A 24,751-nucleotide genomic window follows, 5' to 3' on the forward strand; every position below is an offset into this window, starting at 1 on the left:
CTGTGTCTATCCCTGAATTTTTTCCTTCTTTGATTCTTTTCTTTGTAGCTGTTGAACAACACCCCAAAGAAACCCTCCTTCACCTTGCAGTGCGCTTGGGTTTTGTCCGTCTCGCTCGTTTCTTAATTCACCAATCGACAGGTGAAAGGGCGTTGACCTTACCCAATCAGGAGGGAGAAACACCCCTCCAGCTGGCTCAAAGGGATGGACGGCATGCCATGTTCAGATTGCTGGCAGCGTAAGGCTATGATTATGTCATTAACAATCCTGAAGCACGATAATCTCTTTATTTATGAGAGTGCAGGTGTAATACATTGTAACTCATAACATTGTTAATAGTGCTAGATTAAGTTGATGCTCTTGGTTTAATGATATAAGTAACTACAAACAACACATGATCTAAGACCCTATTAGTCACGGCTTAAATGTTATTATTAGTGAAGGGAACCTCTATTTCTTTCTCCATAGAGTGTCTCAGTGAGCACATGACTGCACATGCCGACATCAAACGTTTCAGTGTAATGACTTACTCATAACAGTTTCTCACAAGAAAGCCTATTATTTTCCATTGGTGGTATAAAATATTTACACCTAAAACTCGTCCAACAAAATAAGACACCGGACTCTGAACTAAATCCATCTTTGCCTAATCTATAAACAACAGCTGAAGTCTACTCAAGCAGCAAAAGTACACCCCTGTTTAGAGTGCACGGTTTCTTTTGTAACAAGGCAGCGATTCCCACCAGAGATACAAGTTCTCCAGGGGGTACTTCTGCAGCAGCGAGGGGGTAAATGAAAGACTTACATTTTAATTAAAGAGTCCAGCAGACTTGAGCAGGTTTGCCCAGCAAAGTTAACTGTTAATGGATGTAGTAAAAATATACAGCCAAAGGAATACATGAATGATTGAAAATAATAGACATGTCACTAAAAGTTTATTTAACAACTGCAATTATTTGCTTAAATTATGAATGCCTGAACATGATGAATAAACTGTTGAAATTCAAATAGTTGAATGGTCTGAGATATAAGTGAAGAGCACATGTAATATTTGACTTTAGTAAGACCACATATGAAAATAGTTCACCCTATAATTTACTACTTAATTTACTACTTCAAAACGAGGTTCACACTGTCCTATTCATATGTCTTTCTCCTCATCAGTTGTTCAGGACCTGTCGTCGGCCCTCCTCCGGGTATTCGGTGCTTGTGGTCCAACAGCTCTGGCATGCTGAGATTTTGTCCAGGGACAAATTCTGTCATCCTCACTGTGCCTCACGCTCACAACAGCATCGTGGTCCTTCCAGAAAAACTAGAGGAGCACAGTGTCCAAAAACTGGTGAGATCAAACGGCGATGCCACTTTGATTTAAAATGGTTTCTGTGATCAAACCTGATGCAAAATCTTGGATAGAGATGTCAAATACGTCACTGTGTAGTGTCTTTAATGAGAGTTGAGCAAGAATAAGCCACAAGCCACAAACCACGTCAGTTAATGAATATGGTAATATGACCATTATCTGACGTTTCTTTGCTCAGTTTTCAATATGACATAATCAGCTTAATCAATTAACATAATCAATCATCTGTTGTATGTTTAAGATCAGTGTGCTCAGAGCTCATACTGAGGAAGACGACCGGAAAATAAATGAGAGTCACTTGATCGATGAAGGTAAGACAGTTTTTTGGGAGGCTTAAAGGCTGTCAAATATGTGTCATATGTCAAATATGTTGACATTTATTCATTTTGAGACTGAAAATAGGTTTTTCACTGAAATAGATTTTCAGTGATTAAAATGAAAGGTTTCTGACTAACTCGGTCCACACACATGTATCATCAGCTTCTGTCCCTCCTAGGCCACTTAGTACTCACATGGTCAGATGGATGTTCCAGCTGTGTAACTCGAGCAGTGAAAAACAAATGTGGACCCAAAGTCACGCATGGATAGAAACACGCACCTTCACTCATTTGTGAGACAGCTTGTCACTGTTACTTTTGTGTGGGTTAGGTGTGACTGTGACTTTAAAGTATTTGGTTTTCTCATATAAAACCAGCTTTCAAGACTTGTGATGGCCATTTTTAAGCAATTGTCTATCAACTAAGAGACTAAATGACTATTTGATTTGTCAAAAGTAATAATCAAAGGATTATGCAATATTGCAAATAATTATTAGTTTCATCCTTTGTATTGCCATCATTCACTTCTTTGCATGCACAAACAGCTCAAATGAGTCTGTGGTGGTATTTGAGTGCAAAGACTTCACTGTGGAGCAGTGTAAAAAGAACAACCACAGATTCACTTGTACAAACACTGGTGTAGTCAGACATCCATCACTTACAATCTAAAGTGACTAGAAAAGCACTTTTAACAAACACCATAAAAGGAGCTGTCCTCTGCTCGTTTATTTGCTTTTCCTCTGAAGGAACAGAGAAAACTTAAGGAGCAGATTGTTTCTAAGATGTTTTCTTCTTGGGGAGACATGTTCAGGCTGGCATGCAACCACACACGGAGAATATTTTTTGCAGGTTTTCAGTGCTGCAACCAATTATTTTTTGCTGATGCGTTTTCGTGTCTGCCTTGCTCTCAAACACATTTTATACCACTCGTTTTGGTAACCATAGAGATGGCAGATGGTGCTATCGACTCATAAAGGGAGGCAGGAAGTGTACCTCAGTATTGACCTTAACCCTGTCCCGACTTCAGCAGCCGTTCATTAATCCTCTCGAAATAACAGTCTCCCAGTAGGGAGCGTGTGCTGTTTCTCTGGACCTGCTGGTTTAGATGAACACAACATCTGATTGGTTAGTTTTCAATTTCTGGACAACAGAGTTGCATCCAGAAAGCCTGATGTTGTTCCATCCACATAAATCTTTTTTTTGTTTGCTTGTTTGTTTGTGGAAGGGAGGGTGTTAGTGCTTCATGCAGCAACATTTGGTTAAGGCTTTTTTTCTTTTGAACAGGCATCAGTAAGGAGCTCCATGTGGAGGAGCATGTGATGGTGGACAATGTGAGTACATGAAATGATGATGATATTTAGCGCAGAGGTAGTTGCATGCTGTAAATGTTTTTAGATTTTCTGTTAGGTATATTTTACGCATGCAACCATGTGTGTATTTGTTATTTTTTTCCAAGTAAAAGGTACTTAATGTTCCTCAGAGACATGCTTGATTTTTGTGTTTTGTCTGGTTTGTGTAAAGGTTTTTGAGGAGCAACTTGTTTTGTCTTTGGATGAGGACGATGAGGAGGGACAGTATTCATCCTCATTATCTGGTAATTCTCTTGTCTTCTCTTCTCCTCTCTTGGGATTTATCTATTTATTATAAAACATTTTGGTTCAGCAAACACAATAGTAGCAAATCCAGACCACAATGTTTTTTTTTCATTTTATTGTTATGACAATAATATTCTGGCTTCTGGCTCAAATGATGAATGGTTAATCCATAAAAAAAACACAACAACATATTTGTGGCTTCATTGAACAGCAGGGGGTGGGAACAACACAAAATAATTTGGCTGAGAGGCCCTGACTGAAGTCGTTTCTTTTGTGACGCGGGAACAATATGCAAACCTCTGTTTTGGATCACATCATTGGAAATCAATACAGTTAGTGTTTCAGACACAGACAAGGGTGCACTTCTGTCTGAGATACAAGGGCTGTTTTCTTTCATTAAATGGATGTATTTTCTGCCAGGAGTCTGTCTTTAGGCACTGCTGGCTGGGTCTTAACCCGCTTTGCCTCCACAATGACTCAGTCCTGGAGTCCAGGAATCTGCCCTGTCACTGGGACAAAGACAGGAATGGGGTCAGGCTTGTCCCACTCAGACTTTGTCTGAGCTGGGAGATGCCCCCCTCTGGCTTGTCACTCTGCCATCCCCTCCCCCAGCTTCCCTGGGTTAGACAGTGGAGTTGTGTACTTGAAGCAAGAAGAGGAATGTTAACAAGCTAAATGTTCTATGCTTACAAAAGCTGACATTTTAGACAAGGAACATACATTAACCTTGACTTCTTTGCACACAAGACTGTAAGATTGTAGAGTAGCCAGCACAAAACCACAGTGGCTAGTAAAAACTTTGAGGATGCTCAGATGTTTCAGGTGTTTCCATGGTTACTATGAATGCTAATTTCCTGTGTGTTGTGTTTGTCCTGAAGGAATGATTCTGATGGTACTTCATGGAGCTTGTAATTGCATATCCATAAACTGAAGTGTTTGTGCATATGTGTATGATAATGTATCTTGAATAATGTGAAGTAGTGCTGAGTGAAAATGTTTTCCTCTGTTGTCATCAGGGCCACTGTTTAGCTGAATACTTTAGTTGAGATTGCATCACCATTAGGCAGCTGTGCTCCAAAACTGTCTGTCAGAGCTATTGTTTTTTCCAGAACTGCAGAAATGATCGTCATTTTTTTTCTCTGGTTTTACCACCATAACTCAACATGTGTCAGTTATTGTTGGAACAGTTTAGTGTGACGATTAGTCTACCAGAAGAGAGTGTTGCGGATTCAGTTTATCATCACACTTTGGATTAAATACAGCTGAGAATTCTATGTCTTTGCATAAAATTTAATTTGAATACAAAAGCATATATATGTATGAATTAAGGACATGAATGACTATGAGGAGTCTGCCTTCTTTGAGCTCTTATGTCCTCTTTTTGAGAGAGCGGCAAAGAGGAAATACCTCTGAGATGCCCAGGATTTCCCTTACATTAGTGCAGCCATGGCTGGTCCAGACATCAAAGTCTGGGTGGAAACTGCACTCATCAGGGGAAGCAATTTTCCACATTGTTATAGTAGATATACCATCTACCACTCCCGTTGATATGTAGCAAAGCCACCAGTAATTATGTGCACATAATGTACTCACTTACTTTGCTCAAGCACTGTACTAGAATTGTACTGGAACTAAATATGCTGAGTTGCTAGTTTTACTTTATTAGGCTTTTTCTGTAATGTACTTTATATTGCATTTGAAAGCTATATCTGCAGCATACTTGGAAGATTAGAATTGGACGTAATAGTCTTTATGTTTCAATGTTGTAGATGCACCAAATTCTTGTTAAAGGTAATTCAAAATGTGAAAATCCCAATATTGTATCAGATTTTACCTTTAAGAATTTAATTAATTTTGGCATTTTGTAAATCCCTTTGTATTAGATGTTTGTTATTGTCCAACAGGGACTTTGGGGAAGTAGCCTGCTCTTTCCCTGGAGTGTAGGAAGTCAATTTTCTTAAAATTTATGAGGAAGGTTGCGTACCTAGATCTCAAAAAGGAGGTTTTTTTTTTTTCGTTACAAATATTTCTTCAACATTGTCCAACCACTGGTTCAAGCACTAGCTCTATTTCTTTTTGATTGATTTTTACCAGCAATAAACTTTTTTTCTATTTTCACACAATCTTTCAAAGTAAATACATTCTCCCTGATACTGAGATACTTTAGCATTGTAAGTGATTTTCTAAATGATCTTTATGGAGAACCTAATTTCCTTGAAAATATCTGGGTATCTGGATGAAAACAGAATGTTGGAGTGATTGCCATCCCGCTGTTTACGGCTCTGTTATTGTGGCCTGGATTGTTTACTTTTAAGAAGTTGTGTAATGACTGATGAAATGATGCTAATACATCTTATGTTCTCCATACTGCACACAATCCTCCTCAGCCCTTACTTATTTCTTTCTCCCATTGTCCTTTAATGAATTACCTTTCTTCTTCTGAAGAACCGATTTAATTTGAAAAAAATCTACTTCTCTTTTTTTCTGCAGTGACAGAAATACCTGACACTGGATTGATAGGCTTCTTCTGGTGTGGTTTTATAAATATCTCTGATTTTTAAGAATATAGACAGTTCTTTTTTTTTTTTTTTTCAAAACCCGTCTTTAGTTCTTCAAAACACTAATATTTTTTGCCTATATATTTGTGTGGAAGGTGCTGTTATGCTTTTACCTTTCCTATTTCTAGATTCAGGATGACTGTTGGTTAGAATTAAGGTTCCACGACAGGCCAACATAATTCCCCTTTTTTCATGTTTAAACTTATCAAAACAAAGAGTCGGGTTTCCTGGTTAGCTTTGAGAAAATGTTCATAAAAATGCTTGTATTAGCGGGTAGAATGCTTCTAGTGATAAGGCTAATGCCTGTTACATTAAACATTTTCATGTTTAGCAGGTAGCAGTAATCTTCACTTTGTTTACTATTTTTTATGTTATTACTATTATTACTATTGTTTATATTAATGTCATAAACAGACCATGTCATGTCTGCCATTTTAGAAACAAATGGAAAACACGTCAACTTGCTTGTCTACCTTGCTTGTAATAGCTAGTCCTCAAAACTTGCTGGAACCCCACCCTGCAAGTAGTCAGGATTGGTTGGCGCTTGTTCCTCTAGTCTACATAGAACAATTGGGATATCTGACCTCACCCATCTGAGGCTTAGGCTGGTGCTTTGCGTATTCAAAGCAGAACTCCTCAGCCATAGTGTTGATGGCTGTTTTTGCTTTTGATATATTTGTAACACATAAACAACCTTCACATGACCATGTTAACAAGTTGAAAAAGTAGATTTTTAGCAGAGAGGGTCTTTTTTATATCACAAAGTACGAGTGCATGTAAAAATTTAGCAGATGTAGCACAACAAAGAGGTATGACTCAGTGCAAGTCAATAATCCACCTTTTTGTAGAAAACAGACAGCCTGCTGGTGAGCATGATATGTTGAGGTTCTATGAAAACAATCCTTTAAAGGTCAAACGGGAGTAGGTATGCAGCAGCTCATCACATTTTCCTTTTCTTCTCTCTAAGCCTTGACATTTGAGCAAAGAAAGATGAATGCATTGCAGTAAAAAAAAATAATAATCCCAAAATACCAGAATGAAGCAGAAGAAAAGCAGAAGACGAGAAGTAAATAAGACTTAACAAGACAATATTATGACATATTTGATCATCTATTTTCTGTGTCTGGCGTGTAAATGTAAAATCCTTGATATGTTTCTCTGTGCATGTTATTAAATCTGTTGTCTGCACAAGCTGTCTGATTATTTTAAACTACTCTAAAAGCTGCTGTCTTTATTTATGCAGACGTTAAGATATCTGGTTGATGTTGGGATGAATTATGGTAATCAAAACTGGCTTTTCACTGGGCCCTGAGCTGTAAATCATATGGCAATATGAAAACAAGAATGTCAAATGGTTGATCTTAGCAGGGAAAAAGGAGGGAGAGACAATAAGGAGAGTGAAGCTGTCCTAAGATTTTGCTGTGGGTTTATTACAGTAAATGGGCATCCCATGCAGTCCAGCGAAGTTCAGAGCCAGTTCGCCCATCATGCTGCAGAGTCTTTGCTCTCCACAATCAACAGCAACAATCAGATCCTTGTACAGCAGACTCAGGTTGTACGATATCCTCATTTTTAAACCTAGACTTGTCATTTTTGCTTTGTTACTAGTAAAATATATTGCTGCTCTTTCTTCAACCTCAGGCAGCTGGTGTTGACATTAAGTACAGAGTTGGTGGTGTGACAAGGGACAGCACAGGTACAGATGGCAGTATATGGGACACAGAGGATCTTCTTGCAACCGACACCCCACCACCCTGTTCAGAAGACTTTGAACCTGCCTCTATACCCTGCTCTCTTCCACTCTCGCCTGTCGACCAGACTCTCACCAAGCTGAACCATCCTGCCTCTTCTGAACAGACCAATCAGAGAGACAGTCCACCAATGGAAACCTGTGACCTAAGGTAATACATTTTGACAAAAGATTACTCTGCTGTGGTCTGCTCGCCAATGTGCATAACTAACTAGTGATTTATTGTTCCAGTCCCAGTCTGGTGGCTCTGGAAGTGGACAGCGAGGAAGAGAGCACTGAGCCAAAGTCTCCACTTTCCCTGCTCCCATCAGGTTTTCGTAAAAATGAAGACAAAAGAGAAACCTTTCGTCCTACTCCTGATCTCACTTGCACTCGCAGCCAGTCAGCCTCAGCCTGTGAACCCAGTTTGAAAGTAAGTCATCTGAATTGTCAATCGTTCATCAAATATTTCCATGTTTGCAAAATGAGAAACTATTTAATTTGATCCATTATTTTTGCTATGTTTTTTTAATTCTTTGTGTAGGAATTGGGTGAGGAGGGGGTTCGATTGCGCTCCTATTCCTACTCATCCCCCAAGATCAGTTTTCTTCCTTCTCGTTTTGCCCGGGACAACCACACATCAGATATCGGCCCTGGTCAGTAAAACTCAGACCACATCACATCATTAGAATTACATTCTAACGCATAACTAACAAATTTTCCACCTAAATTTCACTAGTTTAATTCCCACTAACAGGGGAACCTCATACACGTTGATTTTAAGATAGCCTTTAACTGTAGATAGGTTCAATATTAGTATAAACTATCTCCAAAAAACGTTTGTTAAGGCAGTTTGATGTAAATGAAAGTATGTTTCTTCACTGCTTACCCACTCCTGCTCACTGAAGTACCAAACTCTTTCAAGCAGCACTTAAAGACCAGATTTTGATTAGGGGTTGGCCAGGTACTTTTATTCCAGGAGTCCTGACATCACAATGCTTTTACTTGAAATCATATGAAATAATCTTGCACATAATCCCCCCCAAACCATCCAAAATGTGCATTAAACAAATACAATAAAATGTGTCTTTTTGAATGGATAGACAAGAGCAAGTAAGCATATATTCCAAAATTTTTTACCATTTCTTTTTTAATTCTTCACATCGAGGTTTATTTAATCTTTTTTTTTCTTTTCTAACTCACAATAAAGCAACATAAGTACATAAAATGACAGCCATTTAACAGCTCTAAACTCGGACTTGACCGTACACGGTGATAGTGATGCACACTCTGTAGTTGATGTGTGAGCAGCCGTCTGTCCACTGTGCCCTGTAGATGCCGTGCTCCACAGTGTCAGCCACAGCCGATCTCTCCTTCAGGCCCTCTCTTTGTCTAAATCCACCTTGTCTCTGTCTCTGCTCCACCCTGGTAGTAAGTACTGGACACATGCAACCATCACGCTGCGCTATGACCCAGCATAGCCGACCCACCAGCTTCAGCGTCAGGGCTTGTGTGTGTGGGGAAGTCAAGGTCATTACTGTAAACTGATTCAGCACTTGAATATAAAAGTGGATGAAAATCGGAAGATAATAGTTCCCATCTTGTGACTCTGTGTAATGTCAAAAGTCTTCTTTATAGTGACAGTTACTAAAGCAACTCTCCTGTTCCCCTCAGCAATGTGGAGGCTTTCGTTCACATTTCCCTTTTTTTTTCTTTTTTTTTTGGACGATTTCTTTGACGTTTGGATTTAGTCTCCCCTCTTGTTGGCTTAATTTCTAAATGCAAGCGGAAGACTACTTGTTCTCAATAGACATAAAGTCAATAACCAGGTAATGCAAATATGCAACATTTAGGAGATAACTAAGATATCTACTTAGCAGATATCTACTTTAATATATTGGACTTCTCTAATAAATACTCATTTTGCTCTGTGTCTTCTGGCTCATCATATTTTAGTATGACAGTAGTCTTGTTACCAAAATAATCACGTATTTCTACCTTAAACTCCATTCTGTTCATGTTCAGGCATATGCTTTTAAAAAAACAACAACTATAGGTAATCTTCAAAATTCTGCTGGACCTGAAAAGAAAATCCTGCATGAACAGCATTTCTTCTCTCTTTTCCGACATGTAATTCTGTGAAAGCGCATGTGATAAAAAGCTGTTGTGAAAATACAAATCATTAGAAGTGAAACCAAAATTACAGTCAAGTGGGACAAAAGGGAGAATTGAAACTTTTAAATGAGAGACTGCTTAAGAATCACAAAACTGTAATAACCTTGACAAGTGTTGGTGTCTGTGTATGGCTGGCTACTTTTTTTTCTTAGTCTGAACAGCAATGGGAGTTCAAGAAGATAAAAATTAACAATAACTGATCGCTTTGCAGCCTGGTGAGATATATAAGGAGTCTTTGAGATGTGTGTCTGTGCTCCTGCTTTCATATGTATTGTCCTCTCCTGCTAAAGTTCCTCTGGCTTATCTGCCTTGCTTTGCACGTTAGTTGTGGCTGTATTCAGATCATATGAACAAGTTTAGGCAAGAAGAGCTGCTTCACTATGTAAAGCCGTTTATTTGAAAGTTAAAAATCTAAAATTAAGCTTCCTAATTTTTCTCCTTGTATTGGAATTTCTTTTCTCAGTTGCTTGTTTACATTTCAGTGGGTGGGGGGATTTCTTACAATTTCTTTTTTTTTTTTAAATGTGCATTCATATCCATTTATTTTAACCACTCCTTTTTATTCTTTATTTCCACAGAGCAAAGAGCCTCCAGTATATCAGATCAGTCTCATGAAAAAAGGTATTTATACTTTACGTTAAACTTGCTCAAGTCTTATTTGGATCACATGATGTTCCACGTGCTCTTTTGCTGTTTTTTAAAATTACTGTCATATAAGAAATCCTCATTGGTAAAAATACTGCATGACAAACAGGTTGCGTGGTGACAGCGGCCACTCTGAAGTTCGCTGCTGTTTTTTTATGAGGCTCTTTAGTCCTTGTGATGTAGAGCCGGTTTTATGTGCGTTACTGGTGTTTTGATTCTAGCTTTTTTCCTAAGGACAATAGATGTGGTGACATACAGATACCAGTGTGACTGTGGTCCTCTTCCTGTTTGTCTTTTTGTCTTACACAAAGGCTTTAATCTGTTTTTATTCTATGGCCCAGTATGTGATATTTTACTCCTAATGTATATGGAAACATATTAAAACATAGATCATAAAATCATGAAATAAATAAAAAGTAACAGTAGTGACCTTTTCAGTCTAGGATTTAATTAAGAAAAGGTGGATGGAAAAGATCAAAACTGAAAAACTTCCACTAATGCAAAAAAAAAAAAAGATAAGCTAGCTGGTGATTTTTGACCATTTCTGAGGAGACTTTAGGCACATTGGGCAGAGGGTGGACTTGACTTTATTAAACACATCTTATCTGGAGAGATAAAAAAAAAAAATAAGTAAATGGTGTGACTCAGCAACAATAAACTCATGTGATTGACCAGCGTCCTCCCAGATCTATTATCCCAGATATTCCCAGAAAGTAAAGTTATTACTGATGTGGTGGATGTCCACCACAGCTGTTGTTTCTTTTTTTTTCTCTCACCATTAGCAATGTATCCTTCATCGCCACCTTATGGCAGCTCTCCACAGCTTAGTTTATTATTTGTAAACCAGTTTAATAAAATGTGTTGGATTAAAATGTATTTTTAAGGCTTTCTGTCTTTCATTCACTGGTACATGTAAAGCTTGTGCCCACGTTATGTGGTCCATGTGTTGTTCGACAACAAGGGTATTGCTTTCACTTCCTGTTTTTTCACTCCTGTTTCATGACAAGTGATCTCATTCATATTTTTCACCATCTGTGTCCTCTGATTGAACTGCTACATGTCAGTTGCTCCTTGGCTATAATGTCAAACACTACTTTTGTAGTGTTTGATTGAGCTTAGCACTTGCAACTTTGAATACTCACAATTATCGTTAATCTCCTTCATCTTTGTGGCATTTCAGCATTTCATCAAAAAACCAAAACAACTTTGGTTTGTGTGTGCGTATCCATGTATATGCGCTGTTTTTTTACAGGGAGATTAGGTTCCGTAAACGTGCCCAGTCTGCCGATGACGAAGGCAGCATGGAGCTGGCAGAGTCACTCCAGCATCTCACCCTATCTGAGTTTCTCAAAGAGTATGTAGGGGGGGTATCGACCTCCGTCTGCCTCTTGAAGCTTCCTTAACCGTCCAGTGCAAATGAACTAACCCTACATAAAACTGTTGGCATGTTTACCACCTGACAAAAAAACACCTTTACTCTAACAGTGCAACATGAGATAAGTTGTTAATGTCTTTGATATGCACCAGTAACCTTTGTTTGTCAGTTTGCACGTTTCGTAGCATTTAACAGCTCTACTAATGCTGATTTGCTTTCACAGTATCTGTCTGCAGAGAAGGAACACAATTTTTATGCCACATTTTAGTGACTAACAAAGGATTTTTGTGATCAATCCAAAAATTGTAGTTGCTTTGCCTTAAATGTATTTTATCGAAGACCCCATGCCATGCAATTTCAGATGACAGATTTTTGAATTAACTGTTGCAGCTTGAACTAACTGTATATTAATGTATGCCATTAATAACTTATTTTTGTGCACAGCTGTATATTTTCTACTCTTATGGACTCACCACCTGCGACTCCACAAGACTGTCATGCATGTTTTTTATTTTATATTAGGATGCTGTGATAAATGCATGTCTGGCACCTAACAGCTATCATTCCTAAATCTAAGATCTAAAAATATTATTGCATGCTTTCATTTCTTGCAGAATTGAAGAGGAGGAGTTGGATAAGTACAATATTCCAACCAAGGCGGAGTCGGAGAAGTATAAAGTAATCCGTACCTTCAGTTTTCTCAAGAACAGGATGTCCAGCACACGCAACAAAAGCAAGGTAAAGCCAAACTGCAAACAGCACACCCCTTAGCTGTTATAACTAACAAGGATGTATGAATTTAATCCTGCATTTGTTGAATATCAACACTTTTTGTTGTTGAACATTAAATTCAGCTTTACATGCAATTTTCCAAGCTGTTTTTATTAAGTGAGCTAATCATACCTATAAAGCTGTTCATGGTATTGGTTAACCTTCTGTTGGAAGGTTAATATTCACAGCTCCAGACTCGTGTATTAAGTACGTGACCATCTTTCTGCTTTCTGCGAGACACAACCAGGAAGCATTTCTGGGAACAATTCAAGGTCGGAGTGACAGACCAAACATGGTGTCCAGCCTCTTTCCTTTTAATGATTAATCCCTGTTGTCGAGTCAGCACAGAGACTGGAAACCCTCCCTGACCTGCATCTGTTGTTTACGATACACTCCATTTCCGTGTCGGTGGACTTTTTTATGGTTTGGAAAAAGGCGGGGATTCGTTCCATGCTCATTTATCCACCCAAATGCCGGAGAGTTTACTCTACAAATAGAAACTTTACAAAGATCTTTTCAGAAACTTGAGTTTAGTCCCAGATTGATCCGAGTCCAGAGGTGTCGGTGTCAATCACCTTTAGTCTATGTCTATATGGCCTCTTTGTTGACACCTTTGTCTCTGGCGTGGTTTTCAAAGGGGAAAGGGAAGGACAGAGAAGCCAAGGACAGGCAGCTAAATGGACACCGGTTTGCGACGGGCTCCTGTTTGGGCCCCACATTGTGTGTGGTGTGTGACAAACCAGCTTCTGGAAAGGACCTTCTTCATTGCTCCGGTAAGTAAAAGTTCAAATAAGCCTAGTTCTTTAATAAATCCATGTCACAAAATTCTTCAAAGGTATCGTTGTCCCTCAGGTTGCACTGCCATTGTCCATAAGGGCTGTAAGGACTCTGTCCCCCCTTGTTTGAAGGTTAGTTCTGTCCTGAAATAAATTGTTCTACTTTTCTCTACTGGAACATGTCCTTCTGTCAGTTGTTTACAAACTCAAATCAAACTCATTTGTATCACTCAGAAACTTCAGGATAAATATGCCATCACTATAGTGAAGAACAGAACATCATCCCTCCCACAGAGTGAGTTTTTTGGCACTCCGGTCAACGATCTAACAATTGTAACCATGTTACGCAGGAAATTTCCTGTTTGTGTAGCATTTATTGTTGTTATAAACTCAGATGGTTATGCAAATGTTGGATAATTCCCTTTGTTTTTTTTCTTCAGACTTCACAGTGAGAGACATTCCTCCTCAGTCCTCTCCAATCCCCATTTCTACATCTCTATCTGTCATGAACCCAAAGGAGAAGAAGGACAGTGTGACACAGTCATGCTCTCAGTCTGGAAGTTTCCCCAACAGTGACAGGTCATTAAGAACTCGTACTTAATCAGTTAAATCATATGAGGTGATGATATTGGTCATAACGGTTGCCTATGTTCTTCTTTATTTTATAGTCATCTCAGTGAGAGTTCAGAGACAGAATCTAATGCCCTGAAACTGAACAGCCAGTCAGAAGAGTTCCTGCCAACTCCAATGTCCTCCACGTGCAGTGACTCACCCTTTGGAGAGGGTATGAGATAAAAAAGACTTGTTCTTAAAAATACCCCAAAAGGAAAGCTAAATTAAAAACAGATGTATGAATAGAATTAAAACTCATATCCAAAAAGAAAATCATCTTGATAGAATGACCGTGTGAGTAGTTTATGGAACTAAGATTGAAAGTCAAACAGCACTTGGATTTGAATGAAGAGTTCTTATTTGAAAACGTAAATAGCTATTATAGCTATAGAACTTATACTTAATTATAACTTAACGAGAATGTGATGAAAAAAGCAGCAACCTGATTTTACAACACCCCTTGAATGCAACGTGTAATGTGGATCAAATCGTTGCACATTTTAGTCTCAAATTCATCCTAATCCACAAAAAGAGGTATATACTTTACGATTTGTAGACAAATTTCTTCCTAAAGATTAGCCTCAGAGCTGAGGGTAATTAAACAGAGTTATTAAAATGGTGAAAGCAGAGATCCGCCTCTCTTCCAAGATATGTTCAACACTTACAATTTTTACAGTCTTTTCATAGTTTTGATTAAAAATGTTTTTGGATTCTTATGTCTCCAAAGACTGTGTGGACGCCCACAGTCACAGTGACATCTCAGCTGATTCTGTGGATTATGAGGCAGAGTCATGGAGTCTATCAGTTGAGCACAAGTTCTGCAAAAAACATGACAAACGAGCTGTCAAGAGGCAGGATGTGATCTATGGTAAGCAGATGTGTCTTTTTCTGCATGACTTCACATATTAGGTTGCTGTAACCACATATAATTGTTTAAAAAATGCAATGATTGAGTAACAGCTTTTTTGGTGCAGTATTTATTTGTGAGACATATCCATGGAGTGTCTAAATGTTTAACCTCTGAAACAGAGCTGATGCAGACCGAGCTCCACCACCTTCAGACCCTGCACATCATGGGTGAGGTTTTCCGGCGAGGTATGAGGGAAGAAGTGCAGCTGGACGTCGAAGCAGTGGAGCGGGTCTTTCCCTGTCTGGACCAGCTGCTCCTCTTCCACCACGCCTTCTTTGCTGCCATGAAGGAGCGACGACACAACTCAGCTCAGCCCCAAGGACACAGGAACTACCTCATACAGCAAATTGGAGACATCTTGCTCCAACAGGTTAACTGGGCTTCTGCTGCTACCTTTGACTATGTTATAATTCATGGATTCTGATTTAGTAATAGGATTTTCTACAGTTTTCAGATGAGAATGGAGAAAAAATGAAGCAGGTATATGGAGAATTCTGCAGTCGTCACAATGAAGCGGTCAGCTTTTTCAAAGAGCTTCAACAACACAACAAGAGATTTCAGACATTCATTAAGGTATTACTATCTTTACTTTAAAAAAAAATGGAAGCATTATTATAAGCTTCCTATAAGCTCAGAGAACTGTTGATCTTACTTCTTAAAGCAACAAGGAAATAATTCTTTGGTGCGACGGAGGGAAATTCCAGAGTGCATCTTGCTGGTAACCCAAAGGATTACAAAGTACCCAGTGCTGCTGGAGAGGATCCTGCAATACACTCAAGGTTAGTCATCTGCTGACCTCTGCTGGCTGTTTGGATGCATGGTAATTTAATACAAGTGCCTGCAAGTAACAAATGTACCCTACTTCAGTTGAGAACATATCTCTGTCATTCTTAACGTATATTTTCTTTCTCATCCCACAGAGGAGACCAAGGAGCATGCCAACCTTTCAAAAGCTCTGGCTCAGATTCGAGAGGTGATAGCAGCTGTGGATCTGAGGGTCAGTGAATATGAACAGCACCAGAGATTACAGGAAGTGTGGAACCGCATGGAGAACCGCAGCGCAGCCAAGCTGAAAAACGGAAACACTTTCCGCAAGCAGGATATGATGGGGCCTGGACAAACGCTCAAACACCAGGGCATGCTTCTGTGGAAGACTGCTACTGGTAGACTTAAGGGTGAGATTGTCCTACACGTTAGTGTGTGTTGCACAATTAAAATGCTTCTGTTTTTTATGAGGAAAATAAATGGTCAGTCTGGGGACATAACAGCTCTTCTGCTTTTCCTGATTTCCACAGATGTCCTTGCCCTTCTTCTCACAGACACACTCATCCTCCTCCAAGAAAAAGACCAGAAGTATACATTTGCTGCTGTGGTAGGCATACAGTGCTGAATCATACAAATGTTTTGCTGTGTTTTGTAATATATTACTTGACTATCAGCACATATGTTTCTCCACTTTAAATGTGCTTCAGGACCAAAAGCCACCAGTCATTGCACTGCAGAAGTTAATTGTTCGAAAAGTTGCCAATGAAGAGAGAGGGATGTTTCTGATCAGTGCCTCATCTGCCGGCCCAGAAATGTATGAGGTCCACACTTCATCCAAAGAGGAACGAAACACCTGGATGAGGCTCATTAGAGAAGCTGTAGAAAGGTTTGTGTTCCATATGTTAACTGAAGAAAGAGAGGATGGTGAAAGCTGATAATGTAAACTTTATCATTCGCTAATACTGGTCTACCCTTTGTTCTCTGTTGCTGCTTCTTAGCTGTCCAGACGATGATGAGGAGCACACAAGTGAATCTGAAGAGGAAAAGCGAGCTGCAGAAGCCCGTTTCCAAAAGATCCATAAGTTACAAGGTAATAAAAAACCTAAAAATATTGATTTGTTCCTTCACAATCTACATATATATATATATATATATATATATATATATGTGTGTGTGTGTGTCTGTTTACACATATTTATCATCCTTGAGCAAACGGTCTAAAATCCTTGAATTGTATGGGCTTGTGTATCAGAGAGTTTGACGAGCCAGGACCAGCAGATCTGCTCTTCTCTGGAGGAGAAGCTGCAGATCTATGCAGATCTCTCTGCTCTGATTGGGCGGACGGGTGTCACGCTGGTTGGACCGCGACTGCTGGTCCAGCAACACTCGGAGGACCTGCCACAGGCTGCTGGGCTGCTGGCTGCAGCTCTGAAAGAGGGTAAAATGATTCTCATACATCTCATCCTTGTTTTGTACATTTTTTATTTTTGCAGTACAAGACAATGCTACAACAATTAGAATTAAAAATCATAGCTTCCCTGAATGAGAAAGTCATATTTTAATTTACTGCAACTATAATTTTCTCTGTTATCTTTTGTTTTCTGTTTACATGGGGACACAGATACAGTTTTTGTCATTAGTAGATACATACCGTTATATTACAGTCTATATAGTCCGCATATGTTGTGTTCATAAACGTTAAAAGGGAGTGGGTCATAAGTAAATTGTTTTATTCACTCAGTAGATTATGTGAAATGGGAATGAGAACTGCAGTCTCATTTTTAATCCAGCTACATAAAAACATCTATGTTCAGTATGTGTGAGTGTATGTGTAAGGATTGTTAAGTGTAACGATTTGATCATATTTATCCGATTTAAGTTTTCTGCTATGCTGTTATACTATAGTAGTATAACAACTTATACTATCCATCCACGTGCTTAGCTGCTTTCTTGTTTTCTGACTTGCAGCTGAGAACCTGAAAGCCACGTTGTCATCCAAAGCCCGTTCTCCTTCAAGCTACAGCCAAGACTCTGACACAGACTCTGTGTTTCCTGCCAGCCCTGCTACTCTCGCAGAGCCCACCTCAGACTTTTCCGAGGCCTCACCTGAAAACCCTGAAGCCAGCGAGGGGAGCTGGGTCGAGGACTTTGTACTTTGTCCGCCCCCAGCAGACTCGCAAAACAACAATCTGAATGACATTGACTTTAAGGTAAATGTCTGGGTATCTAGTGGCGTTTATTAGAATAGATAGAAAATTTTTTTTTTAGATGTAGCTATAAGTTACTAACCAGTAACTATTACTGCTGCTATAATTATGGGGTACAGTGAAATTGCAGAGGTGTGATACAGTAGATCATTATTGTCTCTTGCAGGTTGCATCTGAATGTCACCTCTTTCCATTCTCTTTACAGATGTGAGGTTTCACATCGCCAACTGTTGTTTTAATAATTAATCACGGTCTGTTAGAATTACATTTCAGTCTTAATGTTATGAATCATTGATAAGCTCATAATAATGGGAAGTCCATTTAGTTTACAAAGCTATTGCAGTGTCAAAATTGAATATGGAGTCTTCTTCCAATTACTTTGCCTCGTTTTTTCCTGCCCATTGCGGCTTTTGTGACCTGTGAGGTAAATTACTTTGATAAAGGTGAATAATTTTAGGTAATGGACCCCCAAAACTATGTTGTAGAGATTCAAGCAGCCTCAAGAGGGCGCTAATGCACTTTCTTCCATCTCATCTTAGGGAGAGGAGTGTATTTTGAGTTCCCTGAGAAGCTTGTTATTTGTTAAATTCTGACACTCAGAGGACAAACTGACCTGCATTTCATGTTGATTTTGTCCATTAACAGATTTCTCAGAGTGTCCAAAATCTGACCCAGTTATTGTACAGTTTGCAGGTAAGAGCATTTCTACATTTACAAACACTTTGTATTTTTTTTTAGCTTTCTCACATTGTCATCTATATTTAAAAAAAACTACTCGGTTCCCAGTGTGAATAGATGCATGCTATGTTGGAGTCATACTCATAGTTGCGGTATGGGCCTGCACACTCAAATATGAGTAAACAGAGAAGCAGCACTGTGCCTGGTTGTTTGAAGTCAAGGGAAGCTAGATCCAGGAGTTCTTCCCCACTGATCTTTTTTCTGCTCAGACACATAGGAGGGTCTTTTGTTTCCCGATACACACACTCCTCTCTGGTATAAAATGTAAATTTATGTAGAGACCATGTGTGTGAATTTGCATTGAGCATGTGTATTTGCACTGTTCCCTGTGTGGAGGGTTGGGGATTTGACCATAATGTGATTTACATATTCAAAATTTTGCATCCTCACTTGTCTTTGAAACCAAAAACCACAGTTCTATCAGTAAAGAGATGGTGTTGCTCAAACAGATAGAAAAACAGGGCCACCCGTTGAACCTCATAATTTCCATGACATTTGCCATTCAAAAAGCTTGCTGCCTGTTGCAAGGATGCACAAGTGGAGAAAATGGTGAGCACTAACCATTTTCATAAAACCCTTCCCTTTCTTGTCAGGCCGCAGTGACCATCCAGGACACCTGCTATGAGGTCCAAAGGCTCCTCCTCCAAGACAGTGGGCGCCCCTCACCCCGTGCCCAGCGTCTGCACTTTTCAAGTCTCAGAGGCAACACCCTACAGGAGCAGGAAAAGCAGCGTAACTTGGAGAAGCAGAAGGAGGAAGTGGCGGCGGCTCAGCGGCTCCAGGACCGACTGCGTCTTGAGAAAGATCGCTGGGAGCGAGAGTGCCAGGCCAGGGAGAGCCAACAGGGGGAGCAGGAGAGCAGGCTCAAGGAAAGGGAAAAGCAGTGCAAGCTGGCAGCAGAGAAATTGAGGCATGAGAGGGAAGAGCTGGATGAACAACTGGAGGAGTATCAACAAAGCCTAGAGCAACTCAGAGAGGGCCAAAGGAGTGTGGAGAGGGAGCGTGAGCGTCTGGAGAACCAGCAAAAGCTGCTCCAGACTTGGAAGCATGGGCGGCAGAGCAGCCTGCCCACTGTCACTCCTCACATGGTCATCCCCCTAGATGGTCAGCAGGTATGGGGGTAACAGCCAGTTAATTTTAAAATAACCTCTGGTGTGCAGTCTGTAGCCATTTCTGAGAGCTCAGTAATCCTCACCACTAAAGCCCTTGACCCTGACAGGGGAGTCATATAGTTGTGCAGCATTCATGGAGTATTTCTTAACTGAACTCATTAATGAGACGCTCTACCCAGATAGCTATTAGCCTGAGTTACGCTATTTCGCTCATTTACTCCAAGCAGCTCAATCGACTCGTGATGTACGACCTGCGATAACAAGAGCAATTTCAGCATCATTTGTCTTAGTGCACCACCAGTCCCACTCACCAATAAACATCTTAATGATTAATGATAATTAAACTGCTGCAAATAAAAGCTCCGACAAAATAATTAAAACCTGAGGCGTGCGGTCTCGGGAACCAATCAGTCGCGTCCTAAAGGACTTAAATTATTGACATTGTGTTTGAAAAGCACCACCGTGAAATATGCTCCACAGCTGGAAGGCATAAAGAATAAAGGGTGTGCTGTTCCCTGTGCCCTTTAACTCCCATGAACCTCAAATGGAACAGCAGCAATGGTGTAACTAATATAGCATGTAGATATATGTGAGCCTTCGCTGGCTCTCTGGTTTATGCTGCTCAGTTCAGCAGGTGTGTCTGCTCAAAACACACACAGAGAGCACTCGAATAGACAAATGAGCAGACTCGGGTTACAATATTCCCTCCCTCCCTCATTAATTTACACACCACTGTGGGCTTTTGCTGGGTATATGTGATGAGGCTCTCCTTGCTTCAAGCAGACTTACTGTATTTCTTTCCATTCATCTATTTTTGTCAGTGCAGAGGCTGCCTAACAGCAGCAGTCTGACAATAGCGAGCAGAGGCAGTGGAGATCCTAATGTTCCCCTGGTAATATTTTAGCTAGAGGCAGTAGTTCATAGGGTCAGAGACAGATCGAATGACACACACACGCATCAGTTCTCAGGTCATATCTAATTAGCTGTGCTGCCTCCACTCAGCCAAGTAAAGGCTATGTTGGTGGGATGATTGGACAGCCGAGAGGGGGTGGTACAATAAGAAAGGACACGAGGAGCTGGAGCCCTACAGTGACACGTTTCACCAAATGTTAAGTCAGTTCACCTAAAAGACTGCTCTGCTTATCTCTTGATACAGCTGCTTATATATATTTTTTAAGATTTCAGTCATAGATATTTTCTGAGAGTTTTGGTTGTACACCAACACAGTTATTCATCAGTGGTTTGAAAACTCTTGAAAGAAAATCACATTTTCCTTGAATTCTCTGTCATCTGGAGTAAACCCTTTGTCACTGCTGTGGCAGTTATATTATTTTATATCTAATTATATTATTCCTAAGGCAAAGATTTAGGTAATGGTCGGCGTTCTCAAACGCTGGTGCGCAGCAACAGAGATGCCATTTATGCTGCGTAGGGCGCATGCATGTAGTTTTGGCCGGTTGGGCACCTCTTGATTAGTTTTAGCCTTGCAAGATAAGGGACTAGTGCCTTTGAAAATTGAAAGAGTAGGAGAAAAGGGTGTGTGAGCAAGTCCATCTATATAGGTATATGTACAAAATTTTGGGTTTTGATGGGTTTCAAAGAACAGTTATTGTAGATGAATAAAATATTATTGATGTACATTATGTACGACTCTCTCTTGTGCTATTCATGCAGGTCAGTGGTGCAATTTTCTCAGGAGTGATACCTCTTGTTTAGGCTTAAAACTGCAACCTCCATAAACAGTAATATCACTGTGCTGACGTCACAGTTTGCCCATGAAAAAGCTAAAATTTGAGCAAATTAAGCCAAACGAATATGCACATTTTGGCTAGGAAATAGATTTTGGATGAATCATAATGTAAGTTATATAAAAGTCTTTCACAAGTTTTGCCAGTTATGTTATTGAATGTGTTTCCTGATCCTTCATGTAAAATGAATGAGTGCATTGTTGAAGGTTGGTGTGGATACCATCCAGCCATAATTTCCTTATTTTATGAGTATGAGCTTCCTCTGAATTTCTGTGCTCGCTGTTCTTGTTATTCATCTCTCAGCTCGAAATGTAACTGTGACATTTTTTCTCTCCCTCAGGACCCGCCACCAAGTCAGTCCAGGGCTCACGCTGGCAACGGCTCTGTGTTTGTGAATGAGGCTGCGTTCGCCAGCACTAGCATTAACAACCGCCAGATCCACCACAAAAGAAATGACCCCAGTGCACATAACTGCCTCAACACCCTGCTGGCGCGATCTAACAGCAGGCAGCCCCCCGTTGTTACGACACCTCACAGCCAACATGAAGACTCCCAGGAATGGGTGTTGGGCACAGGATACCTATGCAGCCCTGCGGGGAGGCTCGGGCTGCAGCACTCAACCAGTGGTAGGGAATACCTCAATGTTGTCAATGTTATAGTCTCTGATACAGGGGTGGTTTCAGATTAACATAAGTTAAATGGCATTTAGGGACTAGTTTCACTTTTGTAGTCACCTGCTATTGCAATGTATGCTATTGTGGGACTGTTTCCAGACAGACAGTCTTGTATAGCAGTATACTAAAGTTCTGCTGTCAATTTATCAACAACAACTATGTCACAATTGTTCCCTAATTTGGAATCTTTAGATCTCAGTTTCACTTTACAGTTTCTTGAACCCAGGGGAAAACTTAAAAAAGTTTGGGGCAAAATCATTAAAGGCTGTGTTGTTAGACCTGTTGCTTGGTTCTCCCTTAAAAAAATGCAGGGTCCACTGATTATGACCCATTATCACAAGTGTTCTAAATTTATATTTGACAACTTCTAATTTCTGCAATTCTCAAATAGTCACATTTTGATTCTGTTAGATATTTCACAAATAAAAAAGACTAATATCTGAAGAATCCAAGTTAATGTGGCAGAACGAAGTTTTCCTCCTTTTACACGATTCATTAGGTACTTAATGAACCCCGTAGATATATTCTTTTGACCCAGTTAAAGAAGCCTTTCCTTGTTGTTGAGAGAAAGAGGATAGCATTCTTACATATAAAGCTGAATCTATAGAAAACATTGTTTTTGTTTGGGAAATTAAATCGATATGGTTATCCAGATATTTTTCTTCCAACTTAAAGACTAAAAAAGTAGCCGAGTGAGGGCTCAGATTGGATTTTTTTAAACAACTATTTCACATACACGAATGAGTCAGTATTCAGTTTCTAGTATGTCATGAATCTTTGTCCTAATAGCACAACTTTCGACAGTTCTGGTTCCTCTTGTTGTGGACATCAGAATGCTGTGTTATCATACTGTGAACATGAATGAGAAATCTGCTACCTGTGAGAATGTAAACAAAAGCTGTGCAGCTTTGCACTGGTTTCAACCATGTACGTGAGAGCACACTGTGCTTTCAAGGCCGTATCCCTGGTGAGGCCTTGTCTGTCCTTCCTCTTAACCACCCCTCCTCTTCACTACCTGCACCTGCACTAGCAGCTAGCCAGGCCACTCTCCCCTGCTTCCCTACCTGCCTGCCAAAGGAAGAGAAAATCAATGGTTTCTCTATCTTTTGCCTGTCAGGGCAGACAACAGCATGTGAATCACAGTTCACATGCGATGCTTGACTGATTGGGACATTGATCTAAAAAAAATCTTTACAAAACTCATTACAGCATGACTTGTCATCACACCAGGTGAAGGGGGGGGGAGTGTAAGCCAGGGATCAAGAGATGCAGACACAAATTAATCTATGTTTCACATGGGAGGTGTCTACAATCTAATATGTGCCCAAACCCATTCGTAATCCATTCATTTAGATGTTCGTTCTAATGTTTACAACAGATGAGGAAAATTACAGTTTACATTCAACTCATCTGTCATCCCACTGAAATGGGGTCAGTGTTAACTGCAGATGATGCAGAGTTCCTGGAATTGTTTACCAGCCACAGCCGGCAGCGCAATTTCTCCTTCATTGATTAGCTTATTAACCTTTCCTCATTATTGAACACAGACAAGCCCCAGTGAAACTGGAGTCACTTGTTAACAGAGGTGGATTCATGGCTGCCGTTTACAACACAGGGACTTAGATGGTGACTATAATAACTAATCTTCTCTTGGTTTCCTGTTTGGTTATAAAACTCGAAAAAGTAGTCTTCTTATCATTTTATGGAGATTTTAAGAGCTTCTGTGTGACCTTACGCTGAATGTCACACTCCCCAGTATGCGAAGGAACCTGTTATCAATGTTTTTAGTGAGAAAATAAAAAGGAATCTCTTTCAAATGCAAATTTCCCATTGTGCTGTCAGTCACAGGGATCAAAATATGATCTCACTTCTCATCCTCTCCTCAGCATGTGAAGATTTCTTCTGTGGAACTCAGACGGTCACACACCCTTTTTAATTCAGTAGATTTCCATAATTTGTTCCGGCACAATGTAATCTTGTGGAACCAGTTGGATGGAATTTTCTGAAATGTTTCATATGATGAGTCGTATTGGGTTTTAGCTGCTCACCTTTTTGCATAATGGCTAAGACTGCTGAGTGGGTTTAGGAGAAAATAGAAGGAACTCGTGCTCTTTGCAGTGTGCAGATGAATTCAAACCTTATAAAATGGATGACTCAAAACCTGCTTTCCAACTTTAGTAACAGTGTGTTATGGTAGGAATTTATTGTTCCATGCGGGCAGCATGTAAATCTGCCTCATCAATCAACACTTCAAAAACAATTGACATAGCATAACATCAACAACACCTGTGCAAAAAATGTGCATCCTAATGCAATCTCTCCTTCCGGGGACACTTGAATTCTTAGTTAACATAGCAAAGAATCTCTTATCTTACATTTTGTTTAGCAATTTTCCACCAGCTGTTCATCGAGCATTGAATTCTGAGAGGACATCATGTTTACTGGCAGTAGATTTAGGCAAGGCCTAACTCTGTACTGTAGAATTTACATGACATCAAGTGTTCTGTCAGCACTTGCCACATGTTTGGTCACTGTTAGGTTACCATACCAAATGGCTTCAGATTCAATTTATTTATCATAACACAATAAAAGATTGTATTATGAAATTACAGCAGGCCCTCTGGCACAAAAAGGGGGGGAAAAGCATCACGGCAGAAAAAGATGTTCTCATAGACCAAAATGAG

General features: G+C 39.8%; 1 protein-coding gene across 4 annotated transcripts in view; it reads left to right on the forward strand.

Moving 5' to 3' along the window:
- The window catches only part of arhgef28a (Rho guanine nucleotide exchange factor (GEF) 28a), a 42,080-nt gene that overhangs the window by 12,947 nt on the left and 4,382 nt on the right, over window positions 1-24,751 (forward strand). The window contains exons 5-35 of one of the 4 annotated variants that reach the window (XM_072372671.1): window positions 49-238; window positions 1,165-1,339; window positions 1,602-1,671; window positions 2,962-3,008; window positions 3,199-3,271; window positions 7,267-7,377; window positions 7,467-7,731; window positions 7,812-7,992; window positions 8,104-8,215; window positions 8,895-8,990; window positions 10,313-10,355; window positions 11,632-11,733; window positions 12,369-12,492; window positions 13,163-13,298; window positions 13,378-13,433; window positions 13,536-13,596; window positions 13,742-13,880; window positions 13,970-14,085; window positions 14,641-14,781; window positions 14,943-15,193; window positions 15,271-15,396; window positions 15,485-15,602; window positions 15,744-15,998; window positions 16,119-16,195; window positions 16,296-16,474; window positions 16,587-16,678; window positions 16,841-17,026; window positions 17,557-17,798; window positions 18,441-18,488; window positions 19,127-19,645; window positions 21,734-22,019. In XM_072372671.1, the coding sequence (XP_072228772.1) occupies window positions 49-238; window positions 1,165-1,339; window positions 1,602-1,671; window positions 2,962-3,008; window positions 3,199-3,271; window positions 7,267-7,377; window positions 7,467-7,731; window positions 7,812-7,992; window positions 8,104-8,215; window positions 8,895-8,990; window positions 10,313-10,355; window positions 11,632-11,733; window positions 12,369-12,492; window positions 13,163-13,298; window positions 13,378-13,433; window positions 13,536-13,596; window positions 13,742-13,880; window positions 13,970-14,085; window positions 14,641-14,781; window positions 14,943-15,193; window positions 15,271-15,396; window positions 15,485-15,602; window positions 15,744-15,998; window positions 16,119-16,195; window positions 16,296-16,474; window positions 16,587-16,678; window positions 16,841-17,026; window positions 17,557-17,798; window positions 18,441-18,488; window positions 19,127-19,645; window positions 21,734-22,019 (4,617 nt within the window). The remainder of the gene's footprint in view (window positions 1-48; window positions 239-1,164; window positions 1,340-1,601; window positions 1,672-2,961; window positions 3,009-3,198; window positions 3,272-7,266; window positions 7,378-7,466; window positions 7,732-7,811; window positions 7,993-8,103; window positions 8,216-8,894; window positions 8,991-10,312; window positions 10,356-11,631; window positions 11,734-12,368; window positions 12,493-13,162; window positions 13,299-13,377; window positions 13,434-13,535; window positions 13,597-13,741; window positions 13,881-13,969; window positions 14,086-14,640; window positions 14,782-14,942; window positions 15,194-15,270; window positions 15,397-15,484; window positions 15,603-15,743; window positions 15,999-16,118; window positions 16,196-16,295; window positions 16,475-16,586; window positions 16,679-16,840; window positions 17,027-17,556; window positions 17,799-18,440; window positions 18,489-19,126; window positions 19,646-21,733; window positions 22,020-24,751) is intronic. The other 3 variants (XM_072372673.1, XM_072372672.1, XM_072372674.1) reach the window with 3 other exon arrangements.

The sequence above is a fragment of the Leuresthes tenuis genome, unplaced genomic scaffold (genome assembly GCF_036924035.1).
Source record: "Leuresthes tenuis unplaced genomic scaffold, fLeuTen1.0.hap1 SCAF_19, whole genome shotgun sequence".
In the NCBI taxonomy this organism is placed as follows: Eukaryota; Metazoa; Chordata; class Actinopteri; order Atheriniformes; family Atherinopsidae; genus Leuresthes; species Leuresthes tenuis.